At 45.8% G+C, this 20,326-nt stretch overlaps 1 protein-coding gene across 1 annotated transcript; it reads left to right on the plus strand.

The window, feature by feature from the left end:
- Nucleotides 1-9,677: 9,677 nt before the first annotated feature.
- Nucleotides 9,678-12,014, plus strand: LOC136517505 (pyruvate decarboxylase 1). The gene is made up of 2 exons (XM_066511077.1): nt 9,678-11,155; nt 11,255-12,014. Exons 1-2 carry the CDS (start codon nt 9,801-9,803, stop codon nt 11,730-11,732), a joined length of 1,833 nt encoding a protein of 610 aa, XP_066367174.1. The 5' UTR covers nt 9,678-9,800; the 3' UTR covers nt 11,733-12,014.
- Nucleotides 12,015-20,326: the final 8,312 nt, after the last annotated feature.

Here is a 20,326-nt window from a genome sequence, read left to right on the forward strand (position 1 = left end):
AGTTGGGCTATTCTAACTCAAGACAAGAAATATCTAAAGCTAGAGAGGTCTGGACACATTTAAACAAGTTGCTTGATTGAGATGTTTCTTTCTTTCTTTCTTTTCCGACAAAAGCAAAAGCTTTGCTGACTACTCCCTCCATTCAAAATTATAAGTCGCTTTGACTTTTTTGGTACATTTATTTTGCTATGCATCTAGATATAATAATATGTTCAAATATGTAGCAAAATGGATGAACTTAAAAAAGTTAAAATGACTTATAATTTAGAATAGAGGGAGTACAATTTTATTACAAGGAAGAAAATAGTACAGCTGTGTCAACTACAAAAAACGAAAAGAAAGGCAGAACTGAAAGGCCCAAAACAACACGAGTAATAAAGTCTAAAGACCACACAACTCGGCAAATTAACAGGGCAGCGCACAAAGGACGTCCGAGATTGCGGCACACTGAAAAGTAATCCTCGAAATGTTTGTTCTCTTCAAGCACTAATAAGGGCCAGGGAGAGACCAACGCCGGAAAAAAAAACATGCAAAGCCAGGCAGGGGCACCAACTTTAGAACGCTGAATTTCCACTGGGAGGATTCTTCGATGATGATGTGTGCCACCTGTATGGGTTGCAGATAGTTACTGTAGATACTATTTCAATTGGAAGATTCTTTTATTTCTTTGGTTCTAAATACGCGACCAGAAATACATCACGAAGCCATCAAACCGTCTATGCAGATTTTGAATTAGAGATTTTTCTTCAACATCTTCTCCACTATTGTTTCTTTTCTATTCTTTTTTTTTTGTTTCTTTTCTTTTCTAGTACAAGATTTTAAAAGAGTTTCGAGGTCATTGGTTTTGACATAGTGCCTGTTTAGTTCCCAAAATTTTATAAAATTTTTCAAGATTTCCCGTCACATCGAATCTTTGGATGCATGCATGAAGCATTAAATATAAATAAAAAATAAAACTAATTACACAGTTTAGACGAAATTCACGAGACGAATCTTTTAAGCCTAATTAGATTATGATTGGGCACTAATTGCTAAATAACAATGAAAGTGTTACAGTACTATTTCCCAAAAAAATTCGCCAACTAAACAAGGCCATAGAACCCGGACAACTAAGTTTTTTTTTTTGAGCGAACCCCTGCAACTAAGTGAAAAGGAGGCTAGTGCTTAGTTGCAATTATAGCAAGCTTTCATGTCTCCACCTACGTTCTAAAATGGGCTTGCATCCTTGGAGTAAGACGGCGGCCCATCGTGTCTGGTGGGTTTGTTTATGGCAAAAAAAAAATGGAGGATAAAGGGATGTATTAGTTTTATTTTTATTAAAAAAAACAATGGCCATGATATCTGATTTATTTTCTTAAAAAATGATGTACTTTTTGTAGTGGTAGCAACTAGTACTACGGAGTAGTAATAGATAAGGTTTCAGAGACAACTTGTTAAAACCTTAATTGTCAGGATTTTTTTGAGGAATTAATGAATTGCCAAGGTTTTTCATGGCTGTCACAGGCACAAGGTACGTGCACATCTGCACATGACGAAGGCATGAAGCAACTTTATTAGACAGCACAACTACCACTTGCAGGTTCTCGAAGCAACTTGGATTCTGAATGGAGTTCGAGATGTCCTATATACTGGCTTGATCTTGATCCTTGGAGTTATCACGAACAGTGGCGCCACACAGCAGCACTTGACCAATTCTTTTATGGTCTCGGCTTGATTAGTTTTCACGCATGCATCAGCATGCAACTTCATGTCCATCAGCATGCCGTCTCCTGCTTTCCCCCAACTGGGACATTCGTTCTGTTCCAAGAAAGGAGTTGGAAGGGCAAACTACAAACTAGTAGAAGGTAGCATAGCAGCTCTCTGCCGAAGATATTCTCTCTCTTTTTTTTTGTGAACTGAAGATATTCTTTCTCTGGCGAAAAAGGTGAGAGATATCAAGCCTGTTCAGTGGTGCTCCTTGTCTGCCCAAAGTGCACTAGCAGCACGCAGTATTTGAATTCAGCCTGCTGGATGTCATGCGTGTGGATTTGAAAAAGGAGATCGCGCAGGACAGGATGGGGTTATCGCTGATCATGTCATGATTCTCCCCAGTGGCTCTGCACCCAGCTGATCGCTTTTGATGAGAGCCAGGGTTTGTGTTAGGCCAGTGGTGTAGTGCAGCGGCCGTCGGTCGGCGCCTGGAAATTTCCCCAAGGCACGCCAGGAAAACGAGAAAACAGACCAACCTACCCAAATTCGACTTGAATTGAATTCTTAATAAAGAGACAAAAAAAAATGAAACCAACCTACGTACCCAAATTCGAGTTGAATTTTTAGAGAGAAATCCGGATCTAGGTGGTCGGGATGCGTAACCATGCTCACTTCCGAGTTGACGTTCGAAAACTAGCTATTGGAGATTTTTAGGAGCCGGAAGACACGCCGGGACGGTCGCCATGTTGTTGCACGAGGCTCTGCCTCGGTGACCGCCAGCCACCACGCACCCTTGCCGCTCGTCACCACACCAGTCATCACTCATCACTCATCACCACACGACCGAGCAGCGAGACCGCGCACGACGCGCCGGGGCGCCGAGCGCACAGGCGGAGCGGCGCGGACGCAGCAGCATTGTGGAATGGGCTAGATTGTGGGCCAGGTTATACCGTTGTAGCCCATATATTGGCCTTCTTAGCTCACATGGGCTTCTGACTCGGCCGTCAGCACGGGCATCACTTTTCTGCCCACGAAATGACTTGGGGTCTTTCTCGACCAGGTCCTTGTTTAGATTACCTCAAAGTTTAGTTTTTTCACTCTCTCTCCATTACATCAATTTTTGGACGCATGCATAGAGCATTAAATGTAGATAAAAAATAACTAATTGCACAGTTTGGTTGTAAATCACGAGACGAATCTTTTGAGCCTAGTTAGTCCATGATCGAACAAAGTTTGTCAAATACAAACGAAACGTGCTACAGTGTCCAGATTATAAAAATTTGCAATCTAAACAAGACCCAGGTTCTAAATGTTTCAGGTCCAGTCGGCTACATAAGAACCCATATGGACAAGATGCTCCTACATTGCAAACAGGACCAAAGGGTTTTCGTAGCCCTGTTTGGTCCTCTAGTTCATGGACTAAAAAGTTTTAGTCCACTTTAAAAGTGGCCTAAAGTGGTGTTTGGTTTCTTGAACTAAAATGGACTAAAGTGGAGAGAGGGCAATAAATGAGAGGCATGGGTGTCCCCAGCACCTTTTAGTCAATTTTAGTCCAGTTTTGTGGACTAAAGGACTAAAGGATTTTAGTCCACTTTTAGTCTAAATGTTTGGCTGTTTAGTCTAATTAAAATGTAGATTTTAATCCAAAATGCTTTAGTCTATGGGAACCAAACACCCCCTCACATGCTACATCCTTGACAGCACACACAGATACAAATCTACGTAATCATCTTGCCGGTACGGTGCATGACGCAAGAGAAAAGGTTGCCGAACAACCGTTTGCACATACTCCTACTGTTAGTTCGACCAGCACCTACAAGGCCACAAAAAACCTCACTGCATTTTGTTAGCACGGACATCGCTGGATATATATTGCCATCTTAGATTCTTGGATGCACACATCACACCTCCAGTTGCTTCCGTTAATCCATCAGCGGCGTTGTAGTCCAAAACAAAGGAAGTTACTTTCCCAAGATAAATAATCTTATTTTCGTGAATGGCAACTTTTGCTACGAGACCATAGCCAAAATATTATAATAAAAAAAATTGTAACAAAAAAAAGAGAGGCTGCAATCACTCAAAACTTCGCAGCTACTCATCCGGCTATGAGGCTATCTATTATGCCAATGAATTTTTTGAAAACATGTGCTCCGTACTAGCGCCCATGATTTTCTGCCGGCTGCTTGTATACTTGTTCCACTGCTACTGACACGACGAAGGAATTGTCAAACCATATGCGTACAGTTATTATATATACAGTGGAAAAAGTTCGATGAAAATGACCATTGAACTGTCCTGGCCCGTTACGCATTTGAACGTGTGAGAATCACACAAGTATCGCCCCCCCCCCCCCCCCCCCCCCCCGTGACTTGTGCTCAGCTGCCGACCGACCGACAACGCGCCGCCACTTTTCAGTTGCGGCTGGCCGCCCCGGCGTGGGTGGCACACGCGAGTTTTGACATTGTGACGTGCGCCGCGTCGCCCTCGCCCATCGGTTTTGACACCTCGCGATCGCGATCGCGAGCGCTCCGGCTCCGTCCCGTTGTTGGGAGCGCGCGGAGCCTCGAAGATTCCCGAGGCCGACGATCCCAGGCGTGTCGCTGGAACGCACGGAATCCGCAGATCCTCCGGTCTCACCGTCGCCGCTGGGTTTGCTTGTTCTCGTTCCGGCGGCCGCAGACTGCGCGCGGCAGCGTGGCGGCTGCTTCCTGCAGGCTGCAGGACTCGCGTGGCAAGTGTTCGCATGCATGTGATTCAGTTATAGTTTTCCAAACACGGCAGTACACGGCGCTAGCCCGCCTCGGCACGGCACGTCTGGACACGGCATGCTAGGCACGGCTGATGAACCGTGCCGTACCGTGTCGTGCCATCGTGCCTGACTCCAGGTCCAGGCACGGCACTATCATTCCTGTAGCGTGCCGTGTCGTGCCATGTCGACTCCAGGCTCAGCGTGTCCGTGTCGGCCCAGGCACTAAACTGGCAAAACCCCTCAATAAACTCAGCACAACAATTCAAAGAGATCTAAAATGACTAAGTTCACAAAAGATCAAAAACAAATCAGAACACAGCACAACGAAGAACACAAACTTTTGAAACTAAAACTAATTTAAGTAGGAGCTGTGCAATGACTGCCTCATTAAAAACCTGTTTAGGTAAAACTCACCCTGTGAGAAACCCTAAACAGAAAAATAGTACAGCCAACACCTAGATTAACTGTTCATTACATCTATCACCATGAGTCCAAGTCTCAGTTATTACAGAACCATTACATAAATGGGAAGTGAACTAGTCGACATCAAGATAAAGACCAGCAAAGACGCCTGGGGCCATCTCTGCCGTCTCCGATTCCTCGACCGCTGCCACAATCAACAGATAAAAGCAGAGTTAGGTTGGGGATTAGGATTTGGGATAGGGTTAGGGTTAGGGTTTACCCTTACCTCTACGGTCGGAGCCCCATAAACGACGACGATGAGACGGACCCATTGCACACCTCCGGTACCTCAACGGAGACTGGAGCCCCGGAGGTGGCAGCAGCTAGCGATGTGGACGACGGACAGATGACGGAGATGCGGCGAGGATGCCGAGAACGAGGCTCAATCGACGTTCAGGGATGAAGAATAAGGGAACAGATGGAGATTGAGGGCGGGAACCACCGGATCTGAGAGACAAGAGGGAGATTGAGGGCGGAGAGGGAGAAGAGGGAACCACCGGCCACCGGAACTGACCCCTTACCCGCCGGATGACTCCATGGTGACGGCGTCGAGGAGCCCAGGTTACGAGTGCGGCGAAGAGCGGCGAGCAGGCGAGGAGCTAGGGTTACGAGTGCGGCGAGGAGCGGGCGAGCGACAGAGTGAGCGAGGAGAGCCGGAGAGGAGAGGGCGAGAGGCTAGGGTTATGAGTGAGGGGAGTGGGGAGAGCGGCCGCATCGGGCGGCTTATATACCGGACCCCCCGGCCGCCCGGCGATCCAACGGCTCACGCCCCGCCTCCGCGATCCGACGGCTGCGAGCCGTGCCTGCCCTGTGCCGCCCGTTGGAACGGGCCGTGCCTGGGCCGGCACTACGGGCCGACCTTTCGGCCCAGGCACGGGCACGGGCGAGGCCAGGCCGTGCTTTTTCGCACCGGGCCCGTGCCAGCCCGTTTCATGCGGCCCGTTTGGAAATTTATAGATTCAGTTCAGAGGCCGTGTCGTGCATACATACCGAATACAGCCACCCATGGGATGGATCGTGGATGGATCCCTGAACCAACCTCTGGTTATGACATTGTTAGCAGCCAGCCGTACGTAGCAGCGGAGCTCTTTTGGACAGATTGAGGATCTTATGGCCTGATTCATTGCAGTTCAATTCAAACTACGCATGGAAGCGTCCTTTGGGGGTTTATCATGTGTGTAATACTGTACTAATAATCGGTAATCAGTGGGGCACGGGCACAAGTTGGGTCTTGCATTTGACGCCTTTCGGCTTTGAAAAGTGCGGCCTCGGGATGGACAGTAGTGTGGGGACTGGGGAGCACCTGAAACCAACAGCAACCGGATACCTTCCGAGCCCGGTCCCACCGCCTTCTCTTTTCAGCGCTGTGTTTGCCGTTCGTGTTTGACTGCGTGCGATGTCGAAGCCAAATCAGTCACGGTAGAGGATCTTGCGCATCCTCCAGAATATCATGTCGCACACTTTTCCGAACGATATTGTGAAACACAAATTCGGTAGCAGTATGTACAAGTTCAGAGCTAGAATTGTTTTTTTTTTCAGAATGGATGGGTAGGTCGAGAGATGTCCAAATTTAAAGTTAGAATTATATTTTTTTTCTGGACTGAGGATACGTCCAGAGGCATGGGACGACCTTTTGTTCGACATGACACGGAAGATCAAAAGATGGAACCATGTACGTAAGTACGTTGGAGAATAAATAAAAGCAAAAAATTGGTGCAAATCAGAAACCATGTAGGTACGTAAGTGCATTGGATAAGAAACGGTAGAAAACAATCGAGTAAAGCCAAAATTGCTCTCGTTATTGCTTCCGGTTATCTGTTTCAATGGAGAAAAAAAAACTGCTTATATATATATACAAAATTAAACCAAAAGCGATGATCTCCGAACACACGGATACACATAAATCATAACTGGACTCACGCGGACATCAATGGAAATAAAAAAAGACATCAAAACAAAACAGGACTCTAACCGGAGCTAAAAAAAGTAGGGCTCAGTATATATATTAGATTCGGACTCCATATCATCACTAGGCATGAGTTGTTCTAAAACATATGATCAGGACTTAATATGTTTTGGAATCGGATTCCGTATCACACTAGACAAGAGTTATACTAACTCGTATGAACACGGGTTATATATATAAGTTCGGACGGAAAAAAAACTCTCCATTGTTCGGTAGTTAGAGAGAGACGAAAAAAATAGATGGAGAAAAAAAATGACCAAAATTTTTGTAAATTTATTATTAGTATAGATACGGAGTACTATATTAGTGCTACTAGTAGTACTAATACTAGTAATATTCAGTCAGCCGCGACAAAAAAAGGACCTAGATGACGAGTTGGGTCGCCTGCCGTCGTCTACTCCTATACAAGCCTACAAATAATTGAGCGAATCGCCGACGAGTGTGCGTAGCCCGCCGACGCAGGCGACAGCAGCGCCCAAGGTGGAAACCATGGGTACGGAACGGGAAAGGCCGGGGGCGCACGAGCCCCGTCCAATTCGGCGCATGGAGGTTTGTCTGCTGGGGTGTGGGAACATGTCTTCACTGTTCATGCCATCAGGGTCCAGACTCCAGAGCCCAGAGGAGACGAATGTACTGCTGCAATGAGTCATAATCAAGACAACGGCGAGGTCTGAACGGTGAAGACGTGCAAAACAACATGATATTGTCCTATTCGGCCTACTCTATATTCGGTTTGTTCGGCTTTTTTTTTAGCTGGAACAGTATTTTTCTCTCACAGCGATTCAGCCGGAACAGTATTTTTCAGCCAAGTTTTAGACCAGCGAACGGGAGTATATTATACTCTCCAGCTAGCAGGGCTTAAATAAACCTCTTATGAATGCTAGTAGGGAAGTTATATCCCTTCTCCCCCCCCCCCCCCCCCCCCCCCACACACACACACACCCACCACACACACACCTGGTCATTCGGTATTTAGGTTCACTAAGTTAATACCTAATCATATATAGCTTAAAATAAATGAAATGGGATATACTAACTACACACATCGGGTATGGCGACCTGATAATTCATAGACATGGGTTTTAAGTGCTAATGTCTCGGGTTATAAAAACTTGTTGAAGATAAGACCCGGTCAAATTTAAAACTGCATCGATAAATATTATATTATTTAGTTTGAAATTTGAAAACAAAAGTCAAAATACTTAGAAAATCTTCTAACTATACAGGATTTTAAAAGTAGATTATAAAAATAGTATTGATTGATTAAAGATATGCATAAAAAACTAGCCGTGCAAAGTTCATGTTTTATGTATTTTTTAACAGAAAGAGTATAATGTACATATATACCGCAGGAGATATGACTTTTGTTTGTTTGCGGAAAAATCATCATTTCCAGTATAAAAGATAGACAGTATGTCCATGCATGCCTAGCAAAAGTCGCAATCAAGACCATCCTAACACTACTACTCTAATAGCACTTGAGAAATTTCGATATTAACCCTTAGTACGTGCACCTCTCTATATTTCACACCCAATTCACACGTCTTTGGAAATTTAACCCTGGACATGCAAGTTCTTTTGACCCGAGGGACATCCCAAAACTTGTGCTTGCCAAAGTTAAGGCGATAAACATAGCTGTGCATTTGGTTGAGTGCCATAACAATAGTAAAAAAAAACACTTTCTCTCTTTCTCTCTCTATTACAATTTAATAAGTTTCTAGATACTTGCCAAAATTTTAACCATAAACGACTAAATGTTTTGGCTTGCCATGATTTTGGTCAGGCAAGAATTAGAAGCCAACCAAGCAGGCCCTTATATATAAATATGTAATGAATTTTCCACGTTTTTCGGTAGTGGTTGTGGTGGTTATTTTGTGAATAAGGCCATGTTTAGATCTATTAGCGGCTAGGTCACAACTAATATTAGCTACTATCAGCTAGTTTGGTCCAACTATTGAAATAATTGTTAGCTGGATATTCAACTAACAATTAGTTAGATCTATTTGGATCCAAGGAGCTAATTATCAGCAGCTAACTATTACTCCCTTTAGGTCTCAACATGGCCTAAATAGTTCTAGGCACACTTTGCTTTTTTTTCTCTCTCTCTCTCTTGATGTCAGTGGTTACCGAGATCGAAGGAAGGAGCTTCATTTGTTGGTCAATACGTAATTAAGATACAATAGATTAGTGTTATGATCCTAGATCACCAGGTCACAATTATAAGAGTAACTGATACAATTTGGGAAGAAGAAGACAGAACCTAGACTGGGAATAGCAGGAATCCAAGGCATATGAAGCAAGAACAGCAAGGGAAGGATCCTAGACAGAGAGGTCTCGAAGAGGAAGACGAGTCTACAGTTCCGTTCGATGGCTGTCCTCGGTGTGCCTTGCGCCCTTTATTCTCTTCACTCCTGTTCCAACGGAAGTACTTGGAAGCCCATCTCGTAACCCAGCTGGAAGGCCATGAACCATCGGCCCAGTCCCTGACAATTAGGCACGAACTATTTTGCCCTTTCACTTGGTGATGCCGATTGCCAAACATGAAGACTTCGAGACCGCCAGCTAGGCTAGTAGGAGTACTCCACGAACAGCTCAGCCAACGTGCGGGAAGGCACACGAAGCGTCGAAGCCCATGGTTTGGTGGTCCGTTCAGCCCACAGCACGCAAAGCACCTGCGTTGCCATTCACTAGCCCACCTTGGCGCCTTGGCACTGTGCAGTGTGCACCCACCCTTCAGAGCTTCAGGCCTTCAGCCCCGCGCTATATAAACCCCCGATGGAATGCCCACCACTCATCACCAGTCGGCAGTCGCAGGTCATCATAGCCGCAACCTCGTACAATCACGAAAGCACACGAGTCCACGACAAAGTCGAGTGCTCTAGCCGCATCAGCATCCGCTGTCCACACCTCTGTTCCTTCACGTGCGTGCGTGTCATGGAGACCCTCCTGGTCGGCAACCCCGCCAACGGCGTGGCGAAGCCGATGTGCAACGGCGTCGGCGCTCTGCCCGTGGCCAACTCCCACGCCGTCATCACCACGGCGCCGCCGCCAGTGACGACGGTGGCCCCGGCGGGCGCCACGCTCGGCCGGCACCTGGCGCGGCGGCTCGTGCAGATCGGCGCCTCCGACGTGTTCGCCGTCCCCGGGGACTTCAACCTCACCCTGCTCGACTACCTCATCGCGGAGCCGGGGCTGAGCCTCGTCGGCTGCTGCAACGAGCTCAACGCCGGGTACGCCGCCGACGGGTACGCGCGCTCCAGGGGCGTCGGCGCCTGCGCCGTCACGTTCACCGTCGGCGGGCTCAGCGTGCTCAACGCCATCGCCGGCGCGTACAGCGAGAACCTCCCCGTGATCTGCATCGTGGGCGGACCCAACTCCAACGACTACGGCACCAACCGCATCCTGCACCACACCATCGGCCTCCCGGACTTCTCCCAGGAGCTGCGCTGCTTCCAGACCATCACCTGCTACCAGGCCGTCGTCAACAACCTGGACGACGCGCACGAGCAGATCGACACGGCCATCGCGACGGCGCTGAGGGAGAGCAAGCCCGTGTACATCAGCGTCAGCTGCAACCTGGCCGGCCTCTCCCACCCGACCTTCAGCCGGGAGCCGGTGCCCCTGTTCATCTCGCCGAGGCTGAGCAACAAGGCCAACCTCGAGTACGCCGTGGAGGCCGCGGCGGAGTTCCTGAACAAGGCGGTGAAGCCGGTGATGGTGGGCGGGCCCAAGATCCGGGTGGCCAAGGCCAGGGACGCGTTCGCCGGCGTCGCGGACGCCAGCGGGTACCCTTTCGCCGTGATGCCGTCCGCCAAGGGCCTGGTGCCGGAGCACCACCCGCGGTTCATCGGCACCTACTGGGGCGCCGTGAGCACCACGTTCTGCGCCGAGATCGTGGAGTCCGCCGACGCGTACCTCTTCGCGGGCCCCATCTTCAACGACTACAGCTCCGTCGGCTACTCCCTCCTGCTCAAGAGGGAGAAGGCCGTCATCGTGCAGCCTGACCGAGTGGTGGTCGGCAACGGCCCGGCGTTCGGGTGCATCCTCATGTCCGAGTTCCTCCGCGCGCTCGCCAAGCGCCTCAGGTGCAACACCACGGCGTACGACAACTACCGCCGGATCTTCGTCCCCGACCGCGAGCCGCTCAACGGCAAGCCCGACGAGCCGCTAAGGGTGAACATCCTCTTCAAGCACATCAAGGGCATGCTGTCCGGTGAGACCGCCGTCGTCGCCGAGACCGGCGACTCGTGGTTCAACTGCCAGAAGCTCAGGCTTCCCGAGGGCTGCGGGTACGCATCTGCCAGAATCTCGTCTTAAACAAGCACGCAATTAGATATATACATAGGCTGTTAAAAATTCAGTAACTCAAGACTGGTGGCTCTGAACAGGTACGAGTTCCAGATGCAGTACGGCTCGATCGGGTGGTCAGTCGGCGCGACGCTCGGGTACGCCCAGGCGGCCAAGGACAAGCGTGTCATCGCGTGCATCGGCGATGGAAGCTTCCAGGTGACGGCGCAAGACGTGTCGACGATGCTTCGGTGCGGGCAGAAGAGCATCATCTTCCTCATCAACAACGGCGGCTACACCATCGAGGTGGAGATCCACGACGGCCCGTACAACGTGATCAAGAACTGGGACTACACGGGCCTCATCAACGCCATTCACAACTCCGACGGCAACTGCTGGACCATGAAGGTTCGGACGGAGGAGCAGCTCAAGGAGGCGATCGCCACGGCGACGGGCGCCAAGAAAGACTGCCTCTGCTTCATCGAGGTGATCGTGCACAAGGACGACACGAGCAAGGAGCTCCTCGAGTGGGGCTCCAGGGTCTCGGCCGCCAACAGCAGGCCGCCCAACCCCCAGTGAGCTAGCTCATCGATCGGTCTCTTCACTTCAGCGTTCCAGCACTGCAACGGCGCCTTCATCTGCCTGCCCTGAACCGAACGTCCGGGTCATTTGCAGTCAGTCAGTTTGTTCGTCTTCATCAAGCAGAGCTACATCGATCCCTGCTGATGGAAGCTGCCAGTCTTTATCCTATGATAATGTTTGTAATTCAGTCGCTTGCAATTGAGTTCTGTAGTAAAATTTGCAACCTGCATTTCCTGCATTAATAAAATCCATGGACGGAAAAGATTTCACATGATCTGAGTGAGGTACCTCCCTGTATCAGCGCTTCGGATTCCTTCCAGCAGCGCAATTCAGTGCTTTCGCAACGCCGTCCTCCTGCGATCGCCGGTTGCTATACGCCGGGTAAGTCTCCAGGTCAGATACCAAGATCTAGACGGATCTCAGGTCCGAATTCAGTACTGAACTCCCGAATCTAAACAGGATTGGAACTCTATCTAATAACATCCGAATTCTATTCTGAACTCCCGAATCCAAACAGGATTGGAGCTCTCTATCTAACGTCAGAATTCTATTCTGAACTCCCGAATCCAAACAGGAACAGGATTGGAGCTTACCGAATCTTCTTTTCTCCTATATATATATATATATATATATATATATATATATATATATATATATATATATATATATGTTATATATGTGCTAGGACAACGCCACAGAAGAAATCAGAACCGAAGCAATCGACAGCGCCACAGAAGAAACCAGAACCGAAGCAACCGATTCACCAAATTCAAGATGAATCCCACGCTGCGGTGCGCTGCTCGGCGTGTACTTCGGCCAACACCAACCGCTGCTCGGGGCTTCCGTCCAGACCCAGCGACGTAGCGACTTGGACATTAAAAAGTCGAAGACATCGTCACTCAGGTTGTTCGACGGGAGATACGCTTGAGCATATTGCAGTTTGCAGTGGGCTTCTTAGCCGGCAAGTTGATAACATGTTACATAGATTCGTGGTTCCAAAAAAAGCTCCTGCGCGACATCGATCAAAGCTTCCAAAAAAAGCTCCTGTCTTTTGAACAGAACCAAAAAAAGCTCCTGTCGGAGTTAAATAAGGACTAGTGTATTATCAGTGTCTTTTTTTGTTAGTATATTATCGGTGTGTTTTTGTTAGTGTATTATCAGTGTGTCTTTGCTGGTGGCCTGTACTACGGTACGCGCCACAGTTCTTTGTCCTGACTTAGCTAGCAGTTCTTCAACTAATATTCACTAGTGAGATAGCGCGTTTTCTGAAAGCATTTGTGTTCTGTGATGGATTGATGAGATAGTAATGGGGCAAACCTCGCAAAAGTATAGCAGATTGCAATCTTGCTTGATTGCAATACAGAATTAGCTAGATAGTTTCAGAAATTGCAATTTCTATTATGGTAATAATACCAAGAGTAAACATTACCTATTAGCACCTATCCTAGCTTTTTTCAGTATATATATGGCTCTTGTAGGTATAATTGGATAGACTCCTGCCAAGATAGATCCTAGATTACTACCGGACAGAATAGAGTGGGCTGAAGTTTGGCAGAAAATGGAAATGGAATCACCTCAAAAGAAACTTCTTTTGTTGCTTGGAGGCACATTTGTACAAAGTTTACTTTGTTGCATAAAATTTAGAAAAAAAAGTATTAGTGATGATATCTCATTGTATCGACAATAGGCTAAAAACTCAGAAGTTAAGATTGTCGTATGCAATATGCATTCTCCAATTGAAACTGGCATGAGTTGATCAAGCTAAGTACAACTAATTTAAACTCCACAATAAAGTTGACTTACGAGCTTTGGCTATGGCTTGTCGTAAACGATCGTAAATTTCCAGCCGGAACAGTATTTTTCTCTCACACAAACCAGCCAACAGTACTTCTTCACGAACCAGCAACGATACGAACCAGCCAACCGAACAGACTGTTTCTCGGCCTCAAACTTTTTCTTGCAAATTTCTCGACTTCCGAGCATCCTATTTTCAACTTCCTTCTGCCTCTCTGTTTTCACCTTCAGAGTTACAGGAACCAATTTAGTACAGGGATGTAGCAATATGAAATGTTGCAACTTACAGCGTTCTAGAATCTAGACAGCCATTTCATCGAATACCACTGGGGCTTATTATTACTGGCTCCAGGAGACGGTGGATGGGTGGAGGCGAGCAGCCTCGCGCCTAGATGAGGGAGGAGTATGTGAAGGTGTCCTGCTGCCGCAATGGCATGGCAATATGGCACTATGGTCAATGGCAGAGGGTGATGGAGTCGAGCATGGAGGAGTGGAGGTGTGTTAACTGTGTATGGTCCTCATCAGTGCTTCGTATTCCAGCATTTGCAACTCGTTGCGACGCCGTCCTCCTCGAATCCTCGGTTACTATACGCCGGGTAAGTCTCCAAGTCGGATCCCAAGACCTAGACGGATCTAAGGTCCGGTTTTAGTACTGAAATCCCGAATCTAAACAGGATTGGAGCTCTATCTATCTAACGTCCGAATTCTATTCTGAACTCCCGAATCCAAACAGGATTCGAGCTCTCAATCTCACGTCTGAATTCTATTCTGAACTCCCGAATCCAAACAGCATCCGAGCTTACGGAATCTTCTTTCTCTTTCCCAGAGTATATAAGCGATATTTTATAAAATCTGATAGATTTAGTATAAAAAATATATCAACAGATAAATAGCAAAAGTCAACAAGTAAAATAAAGATGCCAAGAACCGCTCAAATGAGTAATCCAAGGACAATCATCACATAATTTGTTTACCCCTGAGATAAAAATGGAGGGTCCTTATCAAATCTCCATCTACATGTATATGTGCTACTAGGACAACGTCACATAAGAAATCAGAACCGAAGCGATCGACAGCGCCACAGAAGAAATCAGAACCGAAGCAATCGATTCACCAAAATTCAAGATGAGTCCCGTACTGAGGAGCGCTGCTCGGCGTGTACTTCGGTCAACACCAACCGTTGCTCGTCGTGCATCGTCGGGGGCTTCCGTTCAGGCCCAGCGACGTAGCGACTTGGACACTCAGAAGGTCGAAGACATCGTCACTCAACGGTTGGGGCTGAAACGATCGTACGGTGGCGAAAGAACAACACGGGCGAGCTTGACGCTGGCAATGGCGACGGCAGCGCTCACCGAGCTGCTGCGGCGGCTGCGCTGCTGCGGACGGCGAAGAGGAGGCAGGGAAAATGAAATGCGAGCGCGGGGATGGAGCGGGCGAGCGCTGGGGTGATAAAGGCACGCTCTGGCCCGACGCTACCTGGCTGCTCAGAGCAACGGCGACGCGCGGCCTCATCGCCACCACGCAGCGGCCAGCTTCTGTGGCCGGTCGGCCACCTAAGGCCATTTCAATTCAGTCTTCAGCGTTTCGACAGACCGACTGACAACGCAAAAAGATAGCGTTCAAACTCCTAATCCAAGGCATATTAGCAAAAACTAATTAAACCAAAGTCGTAGACCTATATACCATCATCAACTTCTATTAAACGATTAAGGCCTAATTCGCAAAGAATGAGGAGTAAAATCATCACCAATATCGAGCCATTTCACTGTAAACCGGGTTAGGATTTAGAAAAATTCTAAGTGCTGTAAAATAATGAACTGTTGATTCTTGTGAGCCTAATTCAAGCATGTTAGGAGCTAAACTAGTCTATGACCCCAAAATAAAAGTTGTTCCCCCTATCATATACTACAACTTTGCTTTAGTGACCATATCCATGCAAGGTCTCTATCATATAGTTCAAACTTGGTCAATCCCATTACATTTAAATAATGACTTGTACCTGAACTATGACTTAGTGACCAATTTTGCCCTAGCCATGAATACCAAAGTTATTCATAATACCACTCTAAACATGTTTAAGCTATTTATAAGGTCACACAGTCATTTCATACATTGGTTACACATAAAGCTTTCCAGGCCAACATATATAACATTACTTAAGAGTTGAATCATGCAAAGTGATCTTCATGAACATTGTTCCACTAGTCAACCTAAGTATAGCTATGATGTTTTAGTGACTCACATCCACCATCTACATGTATTCACTCATGATCACATGCATATATACCAGGAAACATAAAATAACAAGCAATATTACATATGTTTCAATCACATGTTTCAAATGTAAAAGCTTAAATATGAATGCTTGATGCACATGCTCATGCAATGCAAGTCAAATTATGCAAGCTCAACAACTAGGGTGTTACATCAAACATCTCTCGTGGCCTTTCACCATCCAATATCACAAACCGGTTGAGCTTAGCCATCAACAACTCAATTCTTGCCTTTCTCACTTTGTCAACCCCTTCATGTGCAAGGTGTAGAGTATCCCAAATTTGCTTGGCAACATCAACTCCCATCACTCTATTGTACTGATCACCATCTAAAGCACTTAGCAACACACTTGTGGCTTGACCATTGAGGTGAATGTTGTAAATTTTGGCTTGAGTTGGGTTATTGGGATCAACCGATGGTTCAACACCATTGTGAACAATCTCCCAAATGCCTAGGTGGAGACCTACAAGATAAGCTCTCATCAAGTGCTTCTATTTGACAAAGTTGGTCCCATTGAAATGAGGCAACTTGCCCACGGGCACATTGATGAAATGTCTATGATTATTGTTAGTCATAGAAGAATAATTGTAGGATACAACTGCATATTTGTTGTTGTTGTTGTTGCTGCCCTTTCCCTTACTCTCATTCTTGCCACCCTTGGACACTTGGTAGGACTCATCATCATCTCCATCTTTGGTGCTACTTGATAGTTCACTTGATGAAGTGTTGCTTGATTTTGCTTCTTGAAGTTTCTTCTTCTTAGTTTCTTCTCTTCTTTTTCTTGCTTCTCTCTTCACCTTCCTACCTTCATTTCTTTGCTTCTTCTCTTCAAGCCTTCGCTGCTCTTCTTTCTTCTTTTGTCTTGCTTCTCTTTTCTTCTTTCTTTCTTCTTTCCTTTGCTTCTTCTCTTATAATCTTTTGTCCTTCACTTCATCGGACAAGACAACTATGGGGAGTGAAGTGCCTACTGTTGAGGCACTCAACTCGCTGTTGTCCGTCTCATGCAAATCCATGTCTTCTAGGTCAACGTGCTCGGGTCATCTTCTGATGGATCCTTCTCTAGGCTCCATACCTCACACAGTTAAGCGTCTACAAGGCAACCAACTTTGATACCCCTTGTAAGGATCCCTACTAAGCCTAGAGGGGGTGAATAGGCTTATCTAAAAACTTAACACAAACCCACTTCCTTATAGATAGATGAAGATGCTAAGCCACTTCCTTGCCCTTGGAACACCTCCAAATCATAGATTGAGCTCAAACCCTAAGAACAAGTTGGAGGGAGAAAGAGACAACGAAGAACAAGTAATCTCAAGTAATCACAACAATAATAAGCATGCGGGACATAAGGATTTATCCCAAAGTTTAACTGACCACTAAGGCTTGTCTACGTCCTTATTGTTGAGGTGACCAATAAGGTCAGAGTCTCTTTCACCTCCTTACCTCTCACAAGCAACCATAAAGTTAAACTTGAGTTCTTCACTAAAAAAATCAAGGGTGATACAAACTTCCCAAGGTTCTCCCATAGATCAAGAGCTCTTGGGCAACGCTTAGTTGGCTAGGGGCAAAGCCCCAAGAGTAACAAACACAAATTCAACCAGCTTGATAAAGAAATCAAGTGCTCAAGCTTTGAATTGATGTTTCTCTCACCAAATCCCTTCTCTCAACTCAATCTCTTTCAAGATTTGAAGCTAGGAGCAAGAGGGGAGAAGAGGAGGGGGCCTTGAGATCTTGAGAGGTGTTTTATGAAGTTGGGGGCATGAGGGAGTGAGTGGGTAATGGTTAGATTGAGAGGGGATGAGTATATATAGGTCCAGCTCAAATCTGACCGTTACTACGGAAATCAGAACTTCTGATAGGGGACCAGAACTTCTAAGTCTCGTAGGGTTGTGCCCAACATCAGAACTTCTGATAGGGGACCAGAACTTCTGATTTTCGCAAGGTTACGCCCAACATCAGAACTTCTGATAGGGGTCTAGAACTTTTGATTTTCACAGGGTTCTATTGTGAGTAGTGTAGTGCTTGTGTGCCCCTTTTTGGTTTATTTTGTTTAGATTCTTGAGCACTCTATCTTCCTTAGACCACCTAGATTTGCATCCCTCTTTATACTGCAACATATCCTAAACTCAAGATCAAATATCAAAGAATTTAAAAGCCTTTGAGTTCATCACCATGTCTTTTTGTAATTTGAGGCTCTACCATCACATGTATTATCATCATTCTTATTTTACCTGCTTATCATCTCGATAAAATTTATTAGTCCTCTAATCGTGTGGCCATTATCACCAAAACCCACAATTAGGGCTTGATTACACTTACAATCTCTCCCTTTTTGGTGATTGATGACAACACAATTAGAGCTTACAAAAATATTGAAATATAACTGAGATTTTTGAGCCATGGGTGTAGAGACTCTCCCTAAATATGTGAATAGAGAATTAAATTCTCAAATTGGCGTAAGAGTTCGAAATTCGCACATAGAGTTAAGTGATAGGGCTCCCCCTACATCCATGCTTCTGTGGGGTGCTGCATATAGTGTCACAAGAATATACATGATGCGTATGACAAGTATGCACACAAATATCCAAGGCGACGAAAAGAAAAAAAAATTGTACCCCCTCTCATTCTCCCCCTTTGGCAACAAGCACCAAAAAGCGACAAAAGAAGTAAGAGGGATGCAACACTACTCTTGACATATTATGGTCAACAATAGATAAATAATACAAGTAATGACCATAAAATGCAAGTTCTCTTTTGATAAAGCATTTTGAAGCACATTATGAACTTTTTGCAAACCTTTTTCCTAGATGCTAGTTGAACAATCAAAGGTGTGCTAAATTTCAAACCACCTTATGAGAATCAAGTATATTTAGCTCACTATACAAAGCACAAAACATTGACTCGTCGAGAGGCTTAGTGAAGATATCGGCTAGTTGCTTTTTGGTGCTCACATAGCGAATTTCGATATCTCCTTTGGTTTCGTGGTCTCTCAAGAAGTGATGTCGGATGTCTATGTGTTTGGTTCTTGAGTGGCTTACGGGATTGTTTGCAAGATTTATGACACTTTCATTATCACACAAGAGTGGGATTTTGGTAAAGCAACATCTGAAATCTTGAAGGGTTTGCCTTATCCAAAGTAGTTGAGCACAACATACACCGGCTGCAACATACTCGGTCTCAGTGGTAGAAAGGGCTACACAATTTTGCTTTTTAGAACTCCAAGACATTAGGGACCGTCCAAGGAATTGACATATCCCCAAAGTGCTTTTTTGATCTACCTTGCAACTGGCATAATTGGAATCTGAATACCCAAGTAGATCGAATTTAGAGCCCTTGGGATACCACAAGCCAAGGTTAGGAGTGTGTACTAAATATCTCAAGATTCTTTTAATAATCATCAAATGGCACTCTTTCGGGTTAGCTTAAAATCTAGCACACATGCACACACTAAGCATAATACCGGGCCTAGATGCGCACAAATAGAGTAGAGAGCCGATCATGGAGCGATATACCTTTTGGTCAATGATTTTCCCTTACTCATTGAGATCAAGATGTCCATTGGTTGGCATGGGAGTTTTGATGGGCTTTGCTTTTGCCATGTCAAACTTCTTTAGCATATCATGGGTGTACTTCGTTTGGCTAATAAAAGTTCCATCCTTCACTTGCTTGATTTGAAATCCAAGGAAGAACTTCAATTCACCCATCAATCTATCATAGACATCTCAAATCTCTTGGTCATGATCCTAGTAAACTCTTCATAAAAAGAATGATTAGTACTACCAAATATTATGTCATCGACATATATTTGGCACACAAAAAAATCTTTACATACTTTATGAGTGAAAAGGGTAGGATCAGCTTTGCCTATTTCAAAGCCTTATTTGATCAAGAATTACTTAAGGCATTCATACCATGCTCTTGGTGCTTGCTTAAGCCCATAGAGCGTCTTTTAGAGTTTGTAGACATGGTTAGGGAACTTGGGATCTTCAAAGCCCGGTGGTTGCTCAACATAGACAAGTTCTTGTATGGGGCCATTGAGGAATGCACTTTTCACTTCCATTTGATATAGCTTAAAGTTGTGATGAGCGACATAGGCTAAAAGCATTTAGATTGCTTTAAGCCTAGCCATTGGTGCATATGTTTCTTCAAAGTCCAAGCCCTCTACTTGAGTGAAGCCTTGTGCAACCAATCTTGCCTTGTTTCTTGTTACCATGCCATTCTCATCTTGCTTGTTCTTGAAGACCCACTTGGTGCCAATCACATTGCTTTTGGGTCTTTCGACCAGGGTCTAAACTTGGTTTCTTTCGAAGTTGTTTAGTTCTTCTTGCATGGCCATCACTCAATCCGGATCACCAAGTGCTTTATCTACCTTGAGAGGTTCCAAAGGGAAAACAAACGAGTAATGTTGACAAAAATTTGCTAAATGTGATCGAGTGATTACCCTCCTTCGAAGACTCCCAAGAATATTGTCAATGGGGTGATCCCGTTGAATAGTTTGCCTTAGCCTTGGGTGATCAATGCCTTCT

The sequence above is a fragment of the Miscanthus floridulus genome, chromosome 17 (assembly GCF_019320115.1).
Source record: "Miscanthus floridulus cultivar M001 chromosome 17, ASM1932011v1, whole genome shotgun sequence".
Classification (NCBI taxonomy): Eukaryota; Viridiplantae; Streptophyta; class Magnoliopsida; order Poales; family Poaceae; genus Miscanthus; species Miscanthus floridulus.

Excerpts from the sequence above, each read along its gene's own strand:
- LOC136517505 (XM_066511077.1), top strand. The coding sequence starts at position 9,801 with ATGGAGACCCTCCTGGTCGGCAACCCCGCCAACGGCGTGGCGAAGCCG. Across the intron at positions 11,156-11,254 it reads AGGCTTCCCGAGGGCTGCGG|GTACGAGTTCCAGATGCAGT; the intron begins GTACGCATCTGC and ends GGCTCTGAACAG.